General features: G+C 41.4%; 1 protein-coding gene across 1 annotated transcript; it reads right to left on the bottom strand.

Moving 5' to 3' along the window:
* Positions 1-3,324: 3,324 nt before the first annotated feature.
* On the bottom strand, positions 3,325-17,271 carry LOC136559779 (pancreatic lipase-related protein 2-like). The gene is made up of 13 exons (XM_066555169.1): positions 17,266-17,271; positions 13,412-13,460; positions 12,444-12,598; positions 11,313-11,438; positions 9,699-9,833; positions 7,830-7,938; positions 7,002-7,118; positions 6,804-6,926; positions 5,708-5,826; positions 4,877-5,006; positions 4,574-4,685; positions 3,888-4,055; positions 3,325-3,388 (listed from the first exon to the last, which is right to left on the bottom strand). The coding sequence occupies exons 1-13, from the start codon at positions 17,269-17,271 to the stop codon at positions 3,325-3,327; spliced, it is 1,413 nt and encodes a 470-aa protein (XP_066411266.1).
* Positions 17,272-21,426: the final 4,155 nt, after the last annotated feature.

The following is a 21,426-nucleotide window of genomic DNA, read 5'->3' as shown; positions in this document are numbered from 1 at the left end:
CTGGAACAGTAGAAAAAGAAGCAGCTAGGATTTGCTAACCCACTCGTTTAGCAAGAACACTCAGCCCCCTGGTGCTGAATTTTCTCAAGGTGAGCAGAGTGCCTGCTGTATCCCTGACTGCTGTGTGCCAGACACACTCTGTGTGAGTCAGCTTTGTGTTTGCTTGCTCCATGAGATATTGGGGGCCATAAATATACAGAAGCATAACTTAAATCCAGGTTGATTTTTTTCCTTCTAATCAGCTGTACAGGAGCTTCTTTAGAATTAGCCTGAGGATTAGAGAACATGAGCTGCCATTCCTCTCCACACTCCTGTGCTGTGAGAAGCCACAAATCTGATGAGGTAGAAGGAAAAAACCCCAGACCTGATCTACTTACGATGGAATCTTGGAGCTCCTGGCACTAACGTGTGAACATTGCATGTGCTTTTATAGTCTGCTTTATCCTTGGAAAGGTTCCTGGAAAGATAGGAATCTTTGTTTCAGATGATAGTTTATAGATAAGCTGGCAAACAACTTTAACGATTGGTTTCTCTGATAGCTTCAATATTCATGGACATAGATTTCTGGAATCAGTGAGCTGGATCCCACAATATGTTTGGAGGTCCAGAGGCTGGTAATTCCCAGGCAGCAACTCATCAGGAGAGGCCCATGAAAGAGAATTATATGGATCTGTGTGTCTTGTCTTGGCTGGGAAGGCTTTTATTTTTGGTGTTGTATAGTTTGGGTGAAGGAGAACTACTGGGGGAGTTAGTAGGGAACCACATCATTTTTAGGCTCCAGTCCTCTCCCTGTATCAAGTGACTTCAGATGTCAAATGCTCCTGTGTTTTCTGGGTCTTTTGAGGAGGGCTTATCCCTTTTGGAAAACTCTTAGTGGGCTTGGTATATTCTTTTTATGGTGAAAGAATCTGACCTTCTCCAGGCATCACTTTAATTTCCTTGCTGAATTAAGTAGATGTAGGACAGTTGTGTAACCACTGGGATCCTTTCTGTACTACCCATGAAACACAAGCTTTGAGAAAAGTTCTGAGAGATTAACTGAGATTAACAGTTGTGTAACCACTGGGATCCTTTCTATACTACCCATGAAACCCAAGATTTGAGAAAAGTTCTGAGAGATTAACTGAGAATAACAGTTGTGTAACCACTGGGATCCTTTCTATACTACCCATGTAACACAAACTTTGAGAGAAGTTCAGAGTGGTGAACTGAGAGCAAACACACTGGAAATATATACAAATGACATGCAGAATTCCCCCAGACACTGGGATATGGCTGGAGTGTTACAAAGCTCTGTAGATTGTTCTAGTAGAAACATAACTAAAAGGTGAAAAGCAGTCTCTGCAAAATGCACAAGACGAGGTCTGGCAACCCCTTGGACCTGTTTGTCTCTTGGAGAAGGCCCTAAGTGAACTCAAGAAGAAATGACACCTGAGCTGACTCCACTTAAAGAGTTTCATCAGCTTGGCTCTGCTTTATGGCCTTTTATGTTTGCAGAGTTGATGTTCCCTGATCTCCACCTCTGGGAATGACCAAATGGATACCAGGTGTTCCACTGCTATCATCAGTGATAATGGAGTTTATTTCTTTAAACAGCTACATTTTATTTTTATTAAGATAGCAGCTTTGATACTGATTTAGAGCTCAGTGCTCCTGTTTTTAGTTGAAGTGGGATTTTGGTTTGTAAATAGGTTTGTGTCAGTGGAATCACACATGCCCCAGTGCACTGACAAGATTTAACACTTGTTCAAAATGTGGGGAGAATTTTTTCCCACTTAATTAAAAAGCTGGTGGAAAAGATTTGAGTTAGGATTTTATCCATTAGTCTGCTGCTCCTATTCAATACTGTAATAATACAGGTCAGACAGAATAAATGGACAATTCCTTAGGTCAGTTGGATTTCAGCTGCTTGCTTCTCCTTTGGGAAGGCTGGGCAGGGCTGGGATGCAGTCCCTCAGTACCATGCAGGCTGCTCTGTGCCTGGAGAAGATGCTCTGGTCCTTGTGGTCCCACTCTTGGGGGCTTTGGAAAAAGGATGGGTTTTGATTTAAAAAAAAAGTAATAAATTAAGGCACAGCTATGCTTCTCCAGTCCTGAAGAAGGTGTAGCCTGGAATAGGAAGCAGGCAGAGGAGAGGACTGTATTTCTGGTGCTCAGGATGCTGTGGCTCTCTCTTGGGACACTGTGGAGCTTCCCAGCATTGTTCACTTTTCCTTGCCATGTGTCAGATCCCCAGGAGACTTGCAGGACTCAGAACTGCAGGTCTCTCTGGCTGAACCTCAGTCTTGTGTTTAATTATGCTTTTAATTTTTTTACACTTGTGTTTAATCAAAGATACAGCAGGGCTGGGGTTTTTCTTTAAAAAAAAAATCATTCAGAAGTCTATACTCATAAATGTTTTCTCATAGTATTTCTGCCCCTATTTCTTAGAACTTTATCTGCCCAAGTGCTAGTATGCCATTTATCAGACATGAGGGAATGGGAGTAAATAAATTATTAACTCCTTCTTCATTAGCTCAGAGTTTGGGTTTTACACTTGGAAAAATATCCACTGCCTTGGTCTCTTACAGCTGCAGGAGGCTCACTCATGCCATGCTTTGCAGAGCAGTAATGGCCATTTTAAATGTGAAATGGTCAGTCCCAGGTTTTGCAAAGCTGGTTACTCAGAGTTTCTCTTCAAGACTGTCAGTGGCCACTGCAAATGCTTGTGTTTGAAATTAAGCAGCATCCAGGAGCTGGAATTCAGTGTTTAGTTCCTTCTAAAGTGGGAGCACCTGATGTTTGCCTTGTCTGCCTTTTCAGGCAGGTGCAGCACAAAGGGCTGTGCTCACCTGCTGCAGGAACCACCTTGTGCTGCTCCTTGTGCTGCTCCTGCCCCATCCCAGAATATGTTCTGGGGGCAGTGCTCCTGTGTGGGGCTGCGAAACCCTCAACAGCAGCACAGGCTGCAGAAAGGAGGTGTTTCAGACCTGCAGGGGTGCTCTGAGGACGTGTGTTGCCTTGAGAGTGTTTGATAATATCCCAGATTTATCTGCCAGTGTGGTGGAACTCAGCTCTTACCTTGAGGAACAGGCAGAGTGAAGCTGTGCACTGTTTGAAATGGATTTTTAGTATCTGTGATTTCTGGTTGTTCCACAGTTACAAGCAAAATAAACGTGGCTCAAACATTAGAAACACTGATATGTGTGTTTGCAAAGAACTAAAAAAAAACCCAAAGGGAACAACAATAATTTTTTTTTAAGTTGCTTTAATTGTGTTTTGTGCCAAGATCTCCATGCACAAGACAGGGTTTACTCAGCTGCCATGTACAGACCTTGGGGACCTCTAGCAAGGTGTAAGTAACTGAGGCTCTCCATATGCCACAGCTCCATGGCCACAAAGAGTTGACCTGGGAAGGAAAAAAAAAAAAAAGCTTGAATCAAGATTTATCTCTTTTTGCCCAATGAAAAATGAAAGGGTGCCAGCTGTCACCTTGAGGGTTGCTAGTCCAACCCATAATCCCACTGAAGGCTTCCTAATAGCTTGCTGCAAAGTTATTAACATCTGCTATGAAGAGTAACAAGGGGAATTTCCTTCTTTTGGGGGCCAGCTGTAAAATTTGAGGTTTAATATGCTTTATCTTGGTTTGTAATTGTTTTGCTGTGGAAAAGCTGAACATTTCAAATTATTCATTGCTGTATTCTTTCCCAGACAGTTATTCCCTGGTGCATAGTCAAACACCTGATTTTTTAAATTTTTTTCTGTCCAAAGTACAATGGCTTGTATTTTTCCTTATTGAAATTCACATTGTTGATTACAGACCATGTGTCAAATTCAAGACCATTTCTCCATCTTTTCTCACAGGGCTTTTTCTCTTGCCTTCTGACCTCTAAATGGGATACACTCACCTATGCCCATCTGCTCCATGTATTATATTGACTGTTTCTGCTCCCAGTCTTGCCCAGAGCAGAGAGAATATGGCTTTATTCCAGCGAAATTCAATTTTTGTAGTATTTTTGGGGTTGATTTCAACATCAAGATACTGTGTGTAAACATCATCTTGAGAGAGGTCTCCACTGCACATAGAAGGGAAAATGGTATCACTAAGTTCAGAGATCACTGAAATAAATCACATGCTCCACATTATTTTCAGGTTTTCCCTTTTTTTACAATAGAAATTTGCATTTTTGGTGTTCTTTGCAAGAGCACAGGGCACTGGACCAGGGCTCTGAATGAGGAGAGGATGAAAAGCAGTACAGAACACTTTAAATGTGCCTGTGGCAGGAGGCCATGGGGAGGTGGCAAGAGTGAGACTGGGGCTGTCCCCAGAGCCCCTGTGTGCTGAGTTTGCAGGGATCACTCACCTGGAGTTCAGAAACACAGAACTCATGGAAATGGAGATGCCTTCCACTTCCTTTTACAACCATCCATCTGCCCTCATGGCTCTTACTTAAGTAACAACTTCTTTCCTATCTGATGTGAAGCAGAATATCTGCAATGCAGGATGAGTCTTAACACTGCTTAAATGTGTGGAAAGTATGTAGATTAATGCTAGCAGCATTAAATACTGCAGAAAAATATTAATCTAGCTTACCTGGCAACTTCATATTCTTTTGAGTTCCCCTGTGTGTCGTAGTAAACCAGGTTTATGTCTCCCCTCGTTTTCTTTACACCAGACAATTTGATAAATACTTTTTGTCTCCAAGCTGCATAAATAAAAACAAAAACAAATCCAGACTATCCTTGGTGAGCTTGAATGCTACATTGCACAAGCCATGTAGCATTTTCTGTCAGGCTATTAGCAGTTATTTATAGAAGCAGCACAGGTGCAGGCTGTAAATCACATCAAGGCACTTTTCAAACTTGTGAACAACTGCAACAAACCTTCCCCACTTACTAGCAAAAGGCTCATCTGCTGCTGTATTCAAAAAATACTTTTGGTCTACTCTCTTCAATTTTTCTGGGAATCTGTCAGCATAGTGCCCCATCATTGGACATCCCTCCTGTGGACATGGGAAACAGTTTCCCTAGGGAAAATAAGAGCATCAGTTAATGAGTAATGTTATTTTTCATGCTAGCCCTTATGAAATTAAGGCTCCAGATGCTGTTCTGATCTTGCAAAGCTTTGGCAGTACTGTGTGTTTTCATAACTTAACACCAAAACCTGACAAACTTGTTTTAGATAATTGCTCCTGCACCCAAGAGGGTGCAGAATGGGCAGGTTTGGTAATAATGAGCCTGTGTATGGTAATAGCCTGAAACTTGTTAGCTCAAATGTTTTTCAGTTAGATTCTAGTGCAAAATACAGGCCAGTTTTACCCTCCTAGTCAAGGGGGACTTGCCTGCATTCACAAATGGGGGAAAATGGAAGGAGCAATGTTCATAAATGTGTTTAGGTGCTCTAATCAGTGCCCAATGCAAACTAGAGAGTCTGGAGGCTCTAAATGTAGGAATTAGTAGGATACATCTACCTAACTTACATTCCCTTTGCAGAAAGGTTTGGGGTGAGAATTCCACGAGCTTTCGCATCTGTCCCCAGTATTTTGGTGACACCATTTATGCTTCAGGATGCCTTTTCCGGGGTGGAATAGTGGAACTGCTGTGTGCTGTGCTCCCTCCTTCCCAGCCACTCCATGGGACCCCAGCCACCAGCATCCAAGTGCTGGCTGCTCCAGAGACCTGGAATGTTTGCTTTGCACCTCAGCCCTTTCTAGGCTGAAATACTTACTTTCTTAAAGGCTTCATAGGAGTCACAGGGATATGCAAGGTACCCAGTGGGGTAGAGGATACTTGCAAAATAAAACTCGTGGCTGCGTGAGTGGTGGCACCCCCCAAAGAGTGTAGCATCTGTTGGAAAAAAAGTTTAAAGTTTATAAGCTTTGATAAAACAACCTCCCCTTATCTTCTGCAAGAGTTGTCCTTGTCTCACCATGGAAACAGCTCAGGCACACAACAGAACAGCAGCATGGGCCTGTAATAATTTCTTTTTTGGTCCGAATTTCTAGTTGTTGCAGGAGAAATTGCTGGTTTTTTGTGTTTTGTCTGGAGAATAGTGTACCATTGCCCTAAGATTTCTAGTGAGGTGCATTGGTTTGCTATGATGTAATAGTATCCTTTAAGAAGATAGTCATATATACATACACACATATATATACATATATATTTATATATGTACACACATCCATATATACATATACCTACACACACATCATATATATGTGTATGTATATATATACATACACACATATATATACATATATATATATGACATGTCATAGCAAGATACCATTTGTTACACTTTGAAGGGCTTAACAGAGCATGGAGAATCCACCAAACTGTCCAAAATCTCTGAAAATAGAGAAGTCTCAGGTTCAGAGGTGAGGCATGTACAGTCCCTGGGAACACTCAGTGCTTTTACCTAATTCATGCCTTAGAGGTGTGAATGCCCTTTACAGCACCTGCAAGAAACCAGAGGTGGTGCTGTCATGCTGCTGATTTGGCCTTTCTCAGCTTGGAAAGTCTCCTGCTGGGGTTGTTGGACCTGCAGACCCCCTGCTTCCTGCCTTTTTGGGGTCTGCATCTGATTTCAAATTACAGAAGCAGAGCTTAGGCATGTATGACACCTCCTTTCCCTGCAGAGTTCTCTGCGGAGCACTGTTCTGTTCCAGCCTTTGTTGTTTCTTACTTCCTTTGAAGTTAGGAGTAAACAGGCAAAAAGCAATTTTGTTTTCTTGTTTACTCCCAAACAATGGGCAGTTTTCACCATTCACATTTCAGAACTGAACAAAAAATAAACATTAAGTGTGTTGGAATTGCATGTTTACCTGCAATGATGGCTTCAAAATCACTTTGTTTCATCTCTGGAATCAAATCAGCACATCCAGGCATCACAGTTCCTCCATTTGGGTAAAAGTCCAGGTGCCCAGTGGTGTTATACATTCCAAACCCTGAGAGATGCATGGGAAGGTGTCAGTGCCTTGGTGCCCATCCCTGCAGGTGCCCCCTGGCACAGGAGCACTCACCTGCTGCAGGGAAGTGAGCAGCATTGCTGTGGATAACATCAACAAAGTTTGCATCTGTAGGATCCAGTCTCACCTCGGGGGGAGTACCTTCAAAATAGGGCCCAGCAGGGTCTAAACCTAAAAAAAACCCCCAAATTTATAGGTTGAGGGAGAGAGAGAAGTGTTGCACGCATTAATATATCTTTTGCCAACTTATGAAATCAGATGTTTAGTTTTGCAAAAGGCAAGCCCAATAATGATGTGAACTCCAAGCTATTTGATGTGAATTCCAAGCTATTTTTATAGTGTTGGAATTGCATGTTTACCTGCAATGATGGTTTCAAAATCACTTTGTTGATTAAAAAAAAAAAGAAAAAAAGCAAATAGTATGGTTTTGTGAACCTTTCTGAAAACTTATTCCAAGAGAAGTAAATTTTTTTTTTCAATAGATTATATAATGGCATATTATATTACTAGGAAGGAGGTATTTATTACCCATGGACTTATCACTGGACTCTAAAGCTGTAAATAGGGAAAACTAAGGGTTTTTGTGGCTTTGTCTTTGTCTGGGGCTTGATGCAACCCAGTGAATGATGGTAATTCTACAAACATGTTAGCTATGCTTATCCTTCCACTAAAGAGTACTTCACCTAAACACAGAAAGAAGATGTAATAATTACCCTGTTTCTGAGAAGCATAAATTTGGTCTGCTCTCACGACAGGTATCTCCAGCACTGCCAATAATTAAATTCCAGTCTACAGACCAGTGTGTTCCAAGTTTTTTGTTTTTTTTTTTCTTTAAACACACGCTGCCAGCTCTGCATCTTGGTGAGCAGAGTTATCCATTACCTGTTATCCGTCGGATGCCTCGGATCCTTCTTCCTGCCTCTCCTGCAGTGTGTGCTCCCAGGCTGTGGCCAATTAAATGGATTTCATAAGGGGAGTACCCGAACATTTTCTGACCATTAAAGTGGTGGTGGTGGTGGTAGGAGATAAGAACACAGGCTTTGAATAACAAGCAAAGAGAAGGTCTGACATTATGGGCCTCTGGGAACATCTAGGCCGACTTTCTGCATAGCAAACAGAGGGGGAGTTCCTTGAGTTAATTGCTGTTTAAATTACACTAAGAATTGACAGAAAAATGATCCCATCTGGAATTTTACATGCATAGTGATGAAGGGTTCACTGCTGTAGTGTTGGCATATGCTTGCTGTATTCCATTATCCTGTGTGACAAATTATGGACCATCTTTCCCATATGGATCAATGTCTAATGTCATCTTCCATAAAAATGATCTTACTTTTTTCTTTATTTATTCTACTTTGCAGCCCTTTTTTTTATGACATATCTATTCTCCATGTCTATTTAGAATATGTGATCATATAATGAATAAGATTTTCACTGCCAAGCTCAGGTGGGGTGACATCCATTCTCCTCTTAGCCAGGTGTCAGCTGTACAAGGTCTCAAGATGTTGTACAAGCTGTAAAACATCTCACTGCTGAGATATTATACTTGCATTGAAGGTGGAAAGACATTCATTGAGTTTTGTAGCAACCAAAACAAAAAAAGTTGCTATATACTTGAGTTTTTTACATTAAGTTTTGTAATGTGTGTACCAAAATTAAAGCAGATCTGGAGAATGGTCCTGTCTGTCTTTATTGTTAGGTGCCAGATTCCTTTGAGAATATTTTACTGCAGTGCTTCCATTTACAAAGCAGTTGAACCTTTCTGACAATGAAACTCCAGACATTTTTAAATTAGGGAAAAGGAAGTCTAAGCATCATTTATGCATTTTTGTAAGGGAACAAAGGGTACCCTAGACTGCACATGATGCAGAAACATGTAAACATAGTAAATAAGGAACTGAACACATCTTCAAATGACCTGATATTTAGACATAGAGGAGAAAGATCCAGAAGCCAAATGTGTGAGGATACACATGATTTTCCTGGGAAGGAACAGTAGATATTGGTAAAGTGCTCTTTGAGCCTCAGGTTCTTGCAAGGTTGGCACTTTGCCTCACAGGCTCTGAACTTCCTCTTGCTGCACACTTTAAGATGAACAACTCCTGGCCAGGGTCAAGTCCCGTGCCAGGCAAGATTCTGATTTTCAGCTGCTCCAAGTACCCCACAGTCTTTCTGAAATCAGTGGGAAATGCTGCTGCACAAACCTTGCAAGTGAGCAGTTCTGCACTCTGTGTGCAAAAGTGAACACCTGCCTTTGGGAGCACGAGGCTCACAGCCAGGAGGCAGCTGCACAGTTTATGGTGCCTGCAGACAGTAAACATGGAATTATTAAGTAAGGCAGCCCGTTTTGGTGGTGCTAAGCTGAGATATTAATGCACTTCTGGCACAGATATATAATGCTGGGAAACAGGTTAGCGCTGCACTCGCCTCATTTCCGCGGAATGCTGGCTTGCCTGTAAGGAGATGTTGCCACCTACTGTCTCTAATTAATAGGCACATCTCCTCGGTCTCAGCTTCATCTGAGTCCTTTGAGGCTGTGAGAAGTTCTCACAGGGCTGATAATTAGTATAATTATCTGGATCTCAGCTGTACAGCCCTGCCTGACCGTACTGGCCAAGGTGCAAACCGCAGGCAGCAGTGCCACAGCCCCAGCACTGCACTGAGAAATGGCAGGAGCTGAAGCAGGGAATGGCAGCAGGGTCCTTTACCTGCAGAGCTGCTATGAAATAATAAAGGTGAAGGGTCCTTTACCTGCAGAGTTGTTATGAAATAAGCAACCTCAGCCCCCAGCACACGGATGTTGTTCACTGCACTGACGTAGGTGCCTTTTGCTCCCTCTTTCCAATCCACAGCAATGCAGTTGATGTTTTCCACCTCCAGTAACAGCTGACGTGGGAACACACAAAGCAAAGTATTTAAAGAAACAAAATAGCAATCAGAGATTCAACTTCAACTGGACTAATGATTAAAATGTAACATAAGTTTCTCATTCTTTACTAAAAGGGACTCTTCACTGTAGCCTGTACCATACTGAAACAGATCTTACAAGACAGAATGCAACAAGCCATTCCTCAAAAAATATCAATTATGAAAACTGTAATAAAAATATTTTACTTTATAAACAATTTCTATATTTGAAATGCTTCTGAAATGCCATACAGCTGCACAATAGATTCTATGTACAGTATTGTGGCTTTCTTTGAGGGACATTGGTAATTTAACTAAATTGTATAAGAAGTATACTGTTTTATTTACCAACTGGGATTAAAACTGTCAAAGTCATGTCAGACTCAAAAGAATTTGGAGGAGAGAAGAAAGATTCTATTTCATCAAAGCAAGCATTGGTCAATTTGGTACTGGGCACAGTCCTGCAGAGATAGTGATTTTTCCAGTGGAAGAATCATGTTAGTCTGCAGTTACAGTTTTCTGTGAATAAGGTTCACTTAAGGTTTGAGATAGAACAAGGAGTGGTAACAGAAATCAATCCATGAAAACCAGCCAAAGGTGAATGGCAAGGAAAACAGAAGTGAAACTGTAATGGATCCTGGACTCATTCCTCTCCTGTGGGGACCATAAGTTTGTAGTGTAGAGAGCCAGAAAGAATTGCTGTTTCTTTTCAATTGGAAAAAAAGAGAAAAAGGAAATTTAGTACTTCAGATTAAAAGTGTTCATAGATTTGTGAAGAGAAGTAGTGCTGTCAATTTGTGACTTAAAATCCAGTGGTGTCTTTTCCCAGCTTGGCCTTTTCCCTGCCAGCACAGAAGCAGCAGCAGGTAGAGCAGATCTTGCTTGTCTGCCAGAGCCAAGGTACACTCTGCTGGTTTTGTGGGAGCTTCCACATTTCATATTTGAAATGTTTTTTTCCATCGGACTCTGTAACCAAACAAAAAGCAAAAATTTTGGTGGTATTCTTATGTTTGTTTGTTTGGGGTTTTGTTGTTGTTTGTGCTGGTTTTGTTTTTCTCTAAGAACAAATAGTGGTGAGCCAGGGTTGTATTTATAGACTAAAACTTGAGCTTTACAGTCAGGAGGGCCCTTGGACTGAGGGAAGTTTCTGCTCCGGGGAGCAGCTGTGGTTTGGTGTCTAACCCCATGTCTGCCCACGGGTGAGAGGCTGGGGACAGCTCTGCTCAGTTATTGCCTTGATCTGGGTTTGCAAATGGAAACTCTAGAGAAAAACTGTGCCACAGAGGACCAAGGGACCTTGATATGCTGCATCTTCCTGAGTGGGAACACTGGTGTGTGTGAAATTTAATTCTTGGTTTGTATCTTCTACTGCCTAAAGAACTGTAAAATGCATGGTGGGCATTAATGCCTAAAGGATTCCAAGAGAGATGATGGGAACCAGAGGATACTGTCTCATACCAAGCACATTTCTACCACCCAGCCTGTTTTTCCAGTGCTGCCAAATCCATGAATGATGAAGGAGGTTTTCCTATGTGAGGAAAAATGTGACTTCTGGATGGTCGAGGAGTTTATCGCTGAGATCACCTATAGGTTAAAAAAAAAAAAAAAAAAAAAAGGTTTTATCTGTTCCTACTTTCAAACATTAAAAAAAGTCAGCTAGGTCATAGCCTCAGGACTAAAGGGACTCTACTTTGACAGGACAAAGTCTGTGGTTTTTGGAACTCAGGGATCAAAAATCTCATCTTTCTCACTTCCACTATGGTTTCCACAGAAACTGAGCTCTTGTGGTTTTTGCTGCTCCCATGACTCTGCATGAAGGACACTCTTTTGCAGGATGTGAAGCAACCTAAAAGTGCCACATGGTCACAGGGTGTCTCTTGGCCTGAGGTGGTGAGTTTCTGCAGGGAGCAGCCCACCAGCTCCACAATTCCTGCTCCAGCTTGTCCTTTGCTGCCCTGACCTTTGGCTTCAGTGCTGCTCTGTTTCCAAGCTGCAGCCTGTTTTCCTCATTAGCCACTCCAGAAAAGCTGGAAGAGATTCATGCAAGGGCTGCAAGCAGCAGGGGTGGGGCTGATCTTCACACACTGCTGCAAGCTACTTAATTATCTATTTTTTCTTGAGAATGTTATCTGTCTGTATTGTTTTCAGACAAATACAGGGGTTGTGATGTGAGCTCAGGGAGTTTGGGTGTGGAAGGGCTGTGTCCTAGATCATAGATATGCTAAAGTTTAATGGGAAGTAGTGGAAGCTGTATTTTGATTTATTTTATCTGCACCAGAAGTGCTGAGCAACCTGCTGCTGAGTGTATCCCATGTGCTCCAGCCTTCCTCAGAGACTTAAATACATGCAAAAGGTAGTCTCCCATAACCTATATCCTAAATTTCAGGAAAATATCAGGAAATTTCTTGTGTCCTACAGTTCATTCATAATATTTTTTTGTGTTTTGCCCCAAAGTATATTAATTAGTGTACCTTCAAACTAACTTCTGATTCTGACTTGTTTGCCTATGGTGACTGACACAGACTTTGTAACAAGTTAAGCAAACATTTTTAGGTTCAGTCAGCTTTTGATGTTAAAAATAAATGTCACCTGTGAGTTGTTTCCTGTTTCTCTGGTGTAGAGAGAGAAGCTGATGTTCATCTCTTCTGGGGGATCAGGCAAACCTGTCAGAAGCCTCCCTGGTACCCCAGACCAGGGTGGGTCATCTGTAAAACAGCCAAGCCTGGGGTAGCAAACTTCTTTACCTGGAGCAGAAGAAACAACTTGTTTATATGAATGACTCTCTTCTTGATGATGTATTTGAGATTAAGCAGTTTGAAGAGCAAAAAACTAAGGATTTAATTTTATGATTGATTTTAAAATTAATTTTTAAAAAGTCATTTATATGTCCTTTGTGTGTATTGCCTCAAGTGGGAACACAAGCAGAGCTAAATAAACCAAGTAAAGGAGGATAAACCAAGTAAAGGCCCACACAGTGTTTTGACACCACTTTCTAGGCTTGTAAGGGATTTGTTCAGTTCCTTTTTAAAAACAGCCTAGTAAGAAATGCTTGTTAGAGTTTCTCCTGCATACCTTCTACTCCAAAGCATTGTGTCCCTGCCATGGGAATGAAGGTAACCTTGTACAAAGATTGATGTGAATATTTCCTTCAATATAGCTGTTTTTTCTAGATCAAGTGGGTCTCGTGCTCACTTACACTCAACTTTTATGTTTTAGCATTGGTGTGCTGAGCACCCTGCTGCTGGTCAGTTCTTTGTATAGAGCAGCAATATAAAAACAGATCTTGCATTGCCTTGATAGAAATAGGACACACAACTCTGAATTTCTCTGTGGATTTTCAGCACAGAGTTATGTCTCTTGCACTCTTAAAAATAAATTTTAAACATAGCAGAGCCTTTTAGCATTAGTTCCATGCACTGTAACAGACATTGCCCTACCATGACCCACAAATCATACTACAATTTCAATGTAAAGGAAAATAACAGTTATCATCTGCTATGTACCACTTCATCTGAATTCACTTTACAGTGGCAGTATTTAAAGATACAATTTCTCACCTGCTACTGTGCCAAGGAGATAAAGTGCAACAATCCACATTCCAACAACCTAAAGCAAATTGAATACACGGGTTAAGCAGCTTGTTTTGAGTGTTTTGTCCTTTTAAAAAGAGTGTAATACAAAGAGAAACGCAAAGACCTTCACCTGAAGAGGAATAACCTCACGCATTGGTCTGCGCACATCAGCCAGAAGGAGGCCAGGGGGTCCTGGCAGACACCAACTGACCATGAAACAATGTGCCCCACACATCCTGGGCTGCTTGAGGGGCAGTGTTCCCAGCAGGATGAGGGAAGGGATGTGGATGCCATGGGACAGAGACAGTGAAACAGCAAATGTTTCTCACAGCGGCTTGTGAAAATTTTTAGAGTTGTAAGGATGTGATAACTTGTTAAGTATAAACAATGTGCAAGTGGTGTTTTTCTACCTTGTCTGTCTATTCTTCTCAAAGACAGTGTGTGAAGAAGGTGTTTTTGTTAGTTAGCCAATCAAATTGAATCTATCATATCACTCTATAAAAACCACGCAGTTCTCTTTAATAAACCTTCTTTACTCTTTCTACAATAGCGCCTCCCACCTGTTCCTGTGTCATTCTCAGCACAAGAGTAACAGAGGGATCCTTCCCCACCACTCAGATTTGCTGTTCACTGCATTTCTTGCACAGACAATACTGCATGCTGGCTGCTGCTGGAGTCAATCAGATCACAGCATCCTGATTTTTTTTCCAGCTGTGGTGGGAGAGGTGAGAGGTGGGGTACAACAAGCACAATGGTGCAAATAACTTGGTGAGGTCTGCACTCTTGGAAGCTTAGGCTCCACACTGCAAGAAAAACTCTGATCAGATTCCTTTCCTCTACACTTTCCTTACTGGGCTTTTCCTCCTCCCCTCTTGTTTGCCTCAGTCACTGTTCTCAATTTCCTTTTAGGTTCCTATGGCACCCACATCCCAACACACTGCTTTACTTTTAAACCAAAAAGTTGCCACCCCTGGCCACTGGGATAGCTCATTAGAAATATTAAGAAAAAGTGGTAAATTCAGTAGTTATAATCTCACTATGTGCATAGCACTCCCCCAGGGATGTTTTTACAGGTGTGAGAAAGCCAGAAACACAACACCCCAGAGGTCTCTGACACTACAAAATGCTTTCAGAAACAAAGAAGAAACAATTGGTAATTTTACAGGATTTGTCCTTGAAGCCTGTGTGACACGTGTCAGCAGGAGGAATGTGTGATCCACCTCTGTGCTTGTTTTTGATGGAAGTGGGATTACCTGGCTGTAATAACATGGTTTCCTAACAAAGCCAAACAGGATAGGTCAGAGCACTCTCTAATAAACTCTGAAGTCCCTGTTTGGTAAGAGCTTGTTTTGTTTGTGTGTTAGGGCAGAGGAGTGAGGATGAATATCTCAGCAGTGAGCAGGAGCTGCAAAGTGCAGAGCTGAGAGGAATCATGAAATTTCCTCAGAAATACAGTTCTGATCCTAAACCTCATTTATTGATGTAGTTACCAGAGAGAAGGGTGGAAAGGAGAGAGGAAGTCTGGCAGTAAAATAGGAGGGAAAAGGATCAGGAGCTATTCTAAGCATCTGGTGAAGGGCAGGAACAGAGAGGTCCCAGCTGTTAGCCAAAAGGAGCAGCTCCATTCAGCTGGAATGTCTGTCACGGTGCCCATCATCCTGATGAGAACCTGATGACAGTGCAGGAAAATCACAGCTGATGTGGCTCATCAAATGAATTGGAGAGCTCCACAGGATATCTTAAAATTAATGGGCAGCCCTCCCACCCAGGAGATGGACAGTCCCTGTCAGGAACACTACAGCAGGAAGGAGAGTAGAATTTCTTTGCAGACCCAAAATCTGAAAGGCAAGTGATTTAACGAGATGTGGGAGGTCATTGCAAAATAAAAGTGGTCAGTAATTTCCTTCAAAGGATCTTCCTTTGAAGACAGAAAATAGAAATGAACATGTGGCCAGGGAAATAAAAGGAGTAGCAGAGATTTTATCAATTATGGGATGTTGATACATTCTGTAATTAAGAGAGTTGTAGTTTGGGTAGAATATAATTTTTTTAGTGGGAAGCCTTTCTGTATCAGTCCATGTTAATGGACAAAAAGATTGCAAAGAGGTTAAAAAACTATGCAAAAAGAGTTCAGGCAGCATGCAATTTGAAAATTCTTTCACTGGGCATTTGGGAGGCGTAGTGCTGAACAAGAGGAACTGGAAGGACTTGTTTGTGAATGAGAGCTCAGCCTACCCAGGGCTGCTGGCAGGAGGCTGCTCTGTGCTGAGCTCAGGCAGCATCTCAATGCACAGAACACATGCAAAACCTGCACTAAAGATTCTTAAATTGATGTTCAGCCTAGAAAAAAAAAAAAAAGTGCAAATATTCCTAGCCTGCCATCCTATTGTATAAAAGCTGCACTGGAGCAGTGGTGGTTCCTCACAACAGGACATCAAGTCACCTTCAGGACACTGTTGCTCAATCAGTGACTCATGGGCCACAGCAGGGGCTGGGGAGATATGAGAAAGTCTGCATAATGAGTGTCTGCAGTGCATTTCTAAGTCCCACACATGTACCCACACAGCTTCCTGAGGACATGCACACAAGCAGGCACACAGAGCCTTAATGAGAAGCAAGGCCAAATCTCAAGAGTTCTCTTTATCAGCATTTTAACCCAATGATTTCACTGCCATAAACAGATTTTTTTTTTAACATTTTAAACAACATTTGTTATGTATTGAATTGCTAAGAATTTTACTCACCATTCTCTTATAACTCTTGTTATCTCTTTTTCTGGTGGGCAGTACCAGGATACAAAAATGGCTGCTGTTTTCTTTAATGAAAATTGGAGAGATTTATGCTGAAAAAAGAAAGCAATAGAAAATAAATTAAAAACCTATGGGTAACTTGGTAAAGTGGAAGAAATGAGAAGAAAACAGGGGGGCAAAAATTAGTAATATTGGTAACTGGGAATTAATGGCTTAAAGATACACAGATTTCATAGGGAAAATAACAACGTCAACATGTATAATTTATGGGCATTGGAATAAAGGAAAAATATCTGATGCATGAAAGAATTAAGAAGATACATTTTTTTTTGTCTATCTTTACCAAAACCAGGTGAAGTTCACAGCAGGAAAAAAAAGAATTCACAGTGATTCTCTGTTCAGAGAATTGTTTTAGATCTGATGTAGAATAGCTGTTGGAGCTGGAAATTCAAAAATCACTGGACTTCAGTAACTCATAGCTGAGATTCTTTAAAAAAAAGAAACTATCAAAAAACTACTGGTATTTTTTAAAAAAAAGTTATTGATCTGTAGGAAAAGTCCAGATATATATTTTGAAGGAAACTAATATGATATTAGGTAAAAAATTAGGATGAATGACCTGAGGAATTTCAGACCTGTGGAACTTCAGTCCAGCATCAACCTGAGGCAGAGTAAAGAAATTCTCCACAGGAGAGTTTCTCCACTCATTCATGAAAGAAAAATTGTGAAGATTAAGCTGTATAATTGAATTCACTTCAATGACATGACAAACGAACTGACAGCCTTAGAAGATCAACATTTTAAGCCACATGATACTCGGATTTTAGGAAGATCTCTGCCACTTGATATTTTGATTAAGAAAGTAAAATTATAAACACGCAATACTACAACAGTTAAGTAGATTAAAATTAAACGCATGGATTAAGTAGATTAAAAATTGAGTAATTATCGCATTTCAGGCTTTAGTTGGAAGAACTAGAAGGCAGCTCCTGGGTTTACAAATACAGTTCTTGCTGCTGTGAACCATCATGTCATATACCATATAATGTCATATATCATATCATTATCAGATCATATCTCAGAGCTTACCGCCATCAAGGTGTGATTTTGGTTTTTTAGCTTTTTAGCTTCAAGGGTTTCTTTAGTCACTGCTCATACTGCACCATCACTGACAAAGGTTTTAGAGGAATCAGTTTCTGGCATTACACCGAATGCCAGCTTTCAGCACTGATATTAAATGGACACAAGCTCAGACTGGAAAAATGCTGACATCTAGGCTAAAGTGTAGTAAAAATGTACAGTTTTTGGATGTAGGATTGTTTTAGATGTTTGGGGAATTAAATGCTGTCACACTGCATATCATGTTTGCAGATCTGAGGTGAACATTTGAGGAAGCTGTAACTGCAAAGACCTTTAAAGTCTTGCTAATGTATTAGTAGTGACTTTTGAAGTGCCAAGGAACTTGTTATTCTTTGTTTCCACACATAAAATTGGGAGAATACTACTTTCCAACTTTCAGGTCTGCTTTATCCCCTTCAATACTGAAGTTTAAGTTCTCTACCTCCTTTCAGGTCCTTTTGATATGTGATTTCTTTTTTTTCAATTTTTTTCTTGCCTTACCACTGCAACCATACTTCCTATATTCCCTGCACTGGCATTGTCCTTAAACAGAGGATATTTTTGCAGTTCTGTCTTTCCATTGTTTTATTTAAGTATTTTTCTATTTTTCAGCAGCTTGGCTCAGCGTTCAGTTAAAATTGTAAATCAATACAGAGGAGGAGAACCCACCCAGAGTTTAACATATATGCTTTGGATATAGGAGTTGTAGGTTAAATTTCTTGTTCTCCCAGCAAATTCTTGCATGGCTTTGAATGTGAGGCATTTAAAGAACTACTTCCACACCCAAGTATTGAACATTACTTTAAATGGTAAAAGAAAGAAAATGAAAAATAATTACAATAGTATCCTTAGGCCTCATAATGGTTATCATGTACATATTTATCCTTTATTACATATGTGAATACCTGAAAGTCCAATATGATTTTTAGTTGTTTATTTGAATGTAATTTTGTTGTTCATCCCACTCTATACAAGCACAGAAGGAATACAATTTTTCCTAGGCACAGCCCACAGTCAGTGGCTCAGGTACACTGCTTGAGCAGACTATGAAATAACTATCAAATACTCAAAACTGGTGTGCAGAGTACTGAGGAAAATGCTGGTGGTATGGTGGGATAACTCAGGTAGCAGAGTAATTGGCATAATTGTTAAAGACTTAATTTCATCTCCAGCTACTCCCCATGGACTCAATGCAGGGTTCTGGATGAAGGTTCTGACACTGCTTCAGTACAAATGAGCAAAAACAAGTAAAAATCATCTTGGCATTGGTCAACCTCCTTTCCTGCTTGCTCACCAGTTTTAGGTACAGTGAAGTTCTGCAGGAGGGTACTGGCCTTAATTGAAGCCACAAATTTAATATTAGAGAAATCAATTTTGTAGCAGAGCAAAGATGTGCAGAACCTTTTGCAAATTTTTTTTTCCTCCAAAGCACCCAATACAAAGTAGTAACCATGGCAAGGCAGGGCTCACACACATTGTCTGCTCTGGGTAGGAGATTTTTCTGAGTGCCAATTGACCTCTTAAACTGAATCTGAAACAGTGGACTAGGACATTGACCTGAATGACTCAGAATAGTGATGCAAATTATTTTCTTGAGGCATTTAATGTGGGAAGAGCTCCAATAAAAGGTTAGGTAGGTATGTTGGAGCGTGCAGTAAGATTTAGGTTGTTTAGGTCAGTTGCTTAGAACACGAGAACAACCTGAAGAAATTGTAGGATAACAGTGAAGAAAACAAATTTAATAACAAGTCTGGCTTCCTACTGTGCAGAATTTGTTCAGATTTCCTAAATAATAGGGTTCTCACCTTGACCTTACATGGTATTCATACATTCAAGTTTACAGAGGCAATTATGATAATTTAATCTAACTACAAGCATCATAAAAACCCCCAAACAAACCAACAACAAAAGTGATTCAGTTTGGGGAAGTGGCTGTGCCAATTCTGTGTAGCCAGGGAGCCTTCAGCCACCACCTGGCCACTAGTCTGTCCTCCCTGGGTGATCTCCACTGTCCATCTCCATGATTAGGCTGCTTTTAAACTTAGTCAGCTCCAAGACCAACTCTGTTGACCTTTTGTTGTCCATTTTTGAAGTGCAGAATAACCCTTGTCAACGACTAGTTCAAGTTCCCCTGGGCACAGCAGTCTACCAAAAAAAGTCTAATTTTTCACATTCTTCCACAAAACAGCTCTAGAATTCTTCCCCATTTCCATTCTCCCTTTAAATTTTCAGTGCTCCTAATAATGCTTAAATAGGTAGCCTGTTTTATCCTCCTTTTTAATTTCTGTTGTTACTCGAATGCATTTTCCCTTAAAAATGAAAGAAATCCAGCCACCATCTGCAAATACTGTCATTTTGTTCTTCCTTTAAAAACAGGGATATATTGAGTCTCAGATTACCTTAGCCCCACTGAACCCACCCTGTTTTCCTAGCTGCACTGCATTGTCACAGCCCAGAAATTCTCATCCCCTACTGGGATTTCCTGGAATTGAAAAGTTTTAAGCCTCCTAGCTGCTACCCAGGTCCCCGAGTGCTGCTGTTTGCTTTTTGCATGTTCACTCAGTCCACGCCATTCAGCCCGGCTATTTTTAAGCTCCGGAATCCTTGAAATCCTGACCTAGAGCTTGTACAGACACTCATTCCCCAAAGCCCAGCGATTTTTCAGCACTTACCACTGTGAATGCAGAAGGGGTTGGTGCTTGGCAGGCTCTGTTCAGCCAGCTCCCTGTCAAATCCTGTGGCTGCTGGCCTTTTTCACGTGGAATCAGTGCCACGACAGGAGGTGCAGGCCTGCCCACACGGTGTCTAATTACAGGTTTGGGGTGGGTGAGTGAGAGCCTCTGTAAGAGTGATCCCCTCACTGCTGGCTATAACAGGTGTTGCCTTTCCTTTTCTCTCCTTGTGTGTAATTCAGCAAGATTTTCCCCTCCTGAAGTTTTGTTAGTTTGAAGAAAAGCAGAGTGAGGCTGTTTGAGCCCCTCAGAGGGGTTGCTGTGTGTGACATTGATCCAGCATGGAATTCTGTCCTGAGATACCTGCGTGTTGTGAGCTGGTGGTGCAGGTAATGACTGACCCTCCACTGCTGGGCAGCTCAGAGAAGGAGCTTTATTTCCTTCCTCTGTGTCCCCCCCAGCAGCCACCAGCTGCCTTTTGGGTAGCTGCCTGGTGAGCATGCCTTGTCAAAGCAAACCCTTGTACATTTTCATGCAATCAAACCTCCTTGTATTTTTAATTTTTTTTTTTAATCAAGGGAAGACTAGCTTCTTTTAAAAGAAAGGAATAGGAAAAATAGTAATACAACTTAGGGGTAATACGCGTATCTGAGTTTTTACTAGTGCAGTTCCTCATGCTCTGTGTACCCACTACCATTTTGTCCTCTTAGGCCATGTGGGATTTACACTTTAGGTGTCTCTGTACCAAGCTCTCTTATCAGCTGGCATGCTCTGGATATAACTGGTGTAAACTGACATTATTGTGATCCACCTAGATCAGAGAAACCACAAGCACTTTCATTCAGAGTTGTTCCAGGAGAAGGATAGGGTGATGATAATCATGTCATTCATCTTTTCATGCCTTGTCCATCATGTAAATCCCAGATTCTCTTCTGTGCTCTGCAGATTGTGAGTCACAGCCATGTCAGAACCCAGTTCTTTCAGTTCCTGAGCAGGCCTCAAGTCCCCACAGTGCTGTCTGCAGGATGAGTGCTGCCATAATCACCTGGGTAGGAAGGACTGTCACCCTTAACAGGGAGTGGTGCAAGTGCCTGAGGGCAGGAAGTCACTTGGGCTGGGTCTGTGGTTCACATAAGGAGCCAATTTGTGGTCCTGAGATATGTGCATTGCCTGAAAGAAGATATTTCAGAAATTACACCCCCCAAAAAATGTTTCTCCATATACTGGATTGTATGTAAGGCAACCAGCCTGCCAGGCATTGGAAAAACTGAGTCAGGAGTGTCTGTCAGTCCCTGTGGCTCATGGCACCTACAGGAGTGTTTGGGTCTGGGTCTGGTTCTTGGTAGAGTGGTGCAAGGCAGTGCCATACATGAAAATAATCATTAGAAGGAACTCTGAGAGGAATGTGGAGGGAGCACTGGCCAGTAAGGGACTGCATCCCATATTTAATTTCTGCTTA

The sequence above is a fragment of the Molothrus aeneus genome, chromosome 8, assembly GCF_037042795.1.
Source record: "Molothrus aeneus isolate 106 chromosome 8, BPBGC_Maene_1.0, whole genome shotgun sequence".
In the NCBI taxonomy this organism is placed as follows: domain Eukaryota; kingdom Metazoa; phylum Chordata; class Aves; order Passeriformes; family Icteridae; genus Molothrus; species Molothrus aeneus.
Note: the sequence above shows the minus strand (reverse complement) of the source record. Positions and strands in the feature narration are given on the sequence as shown.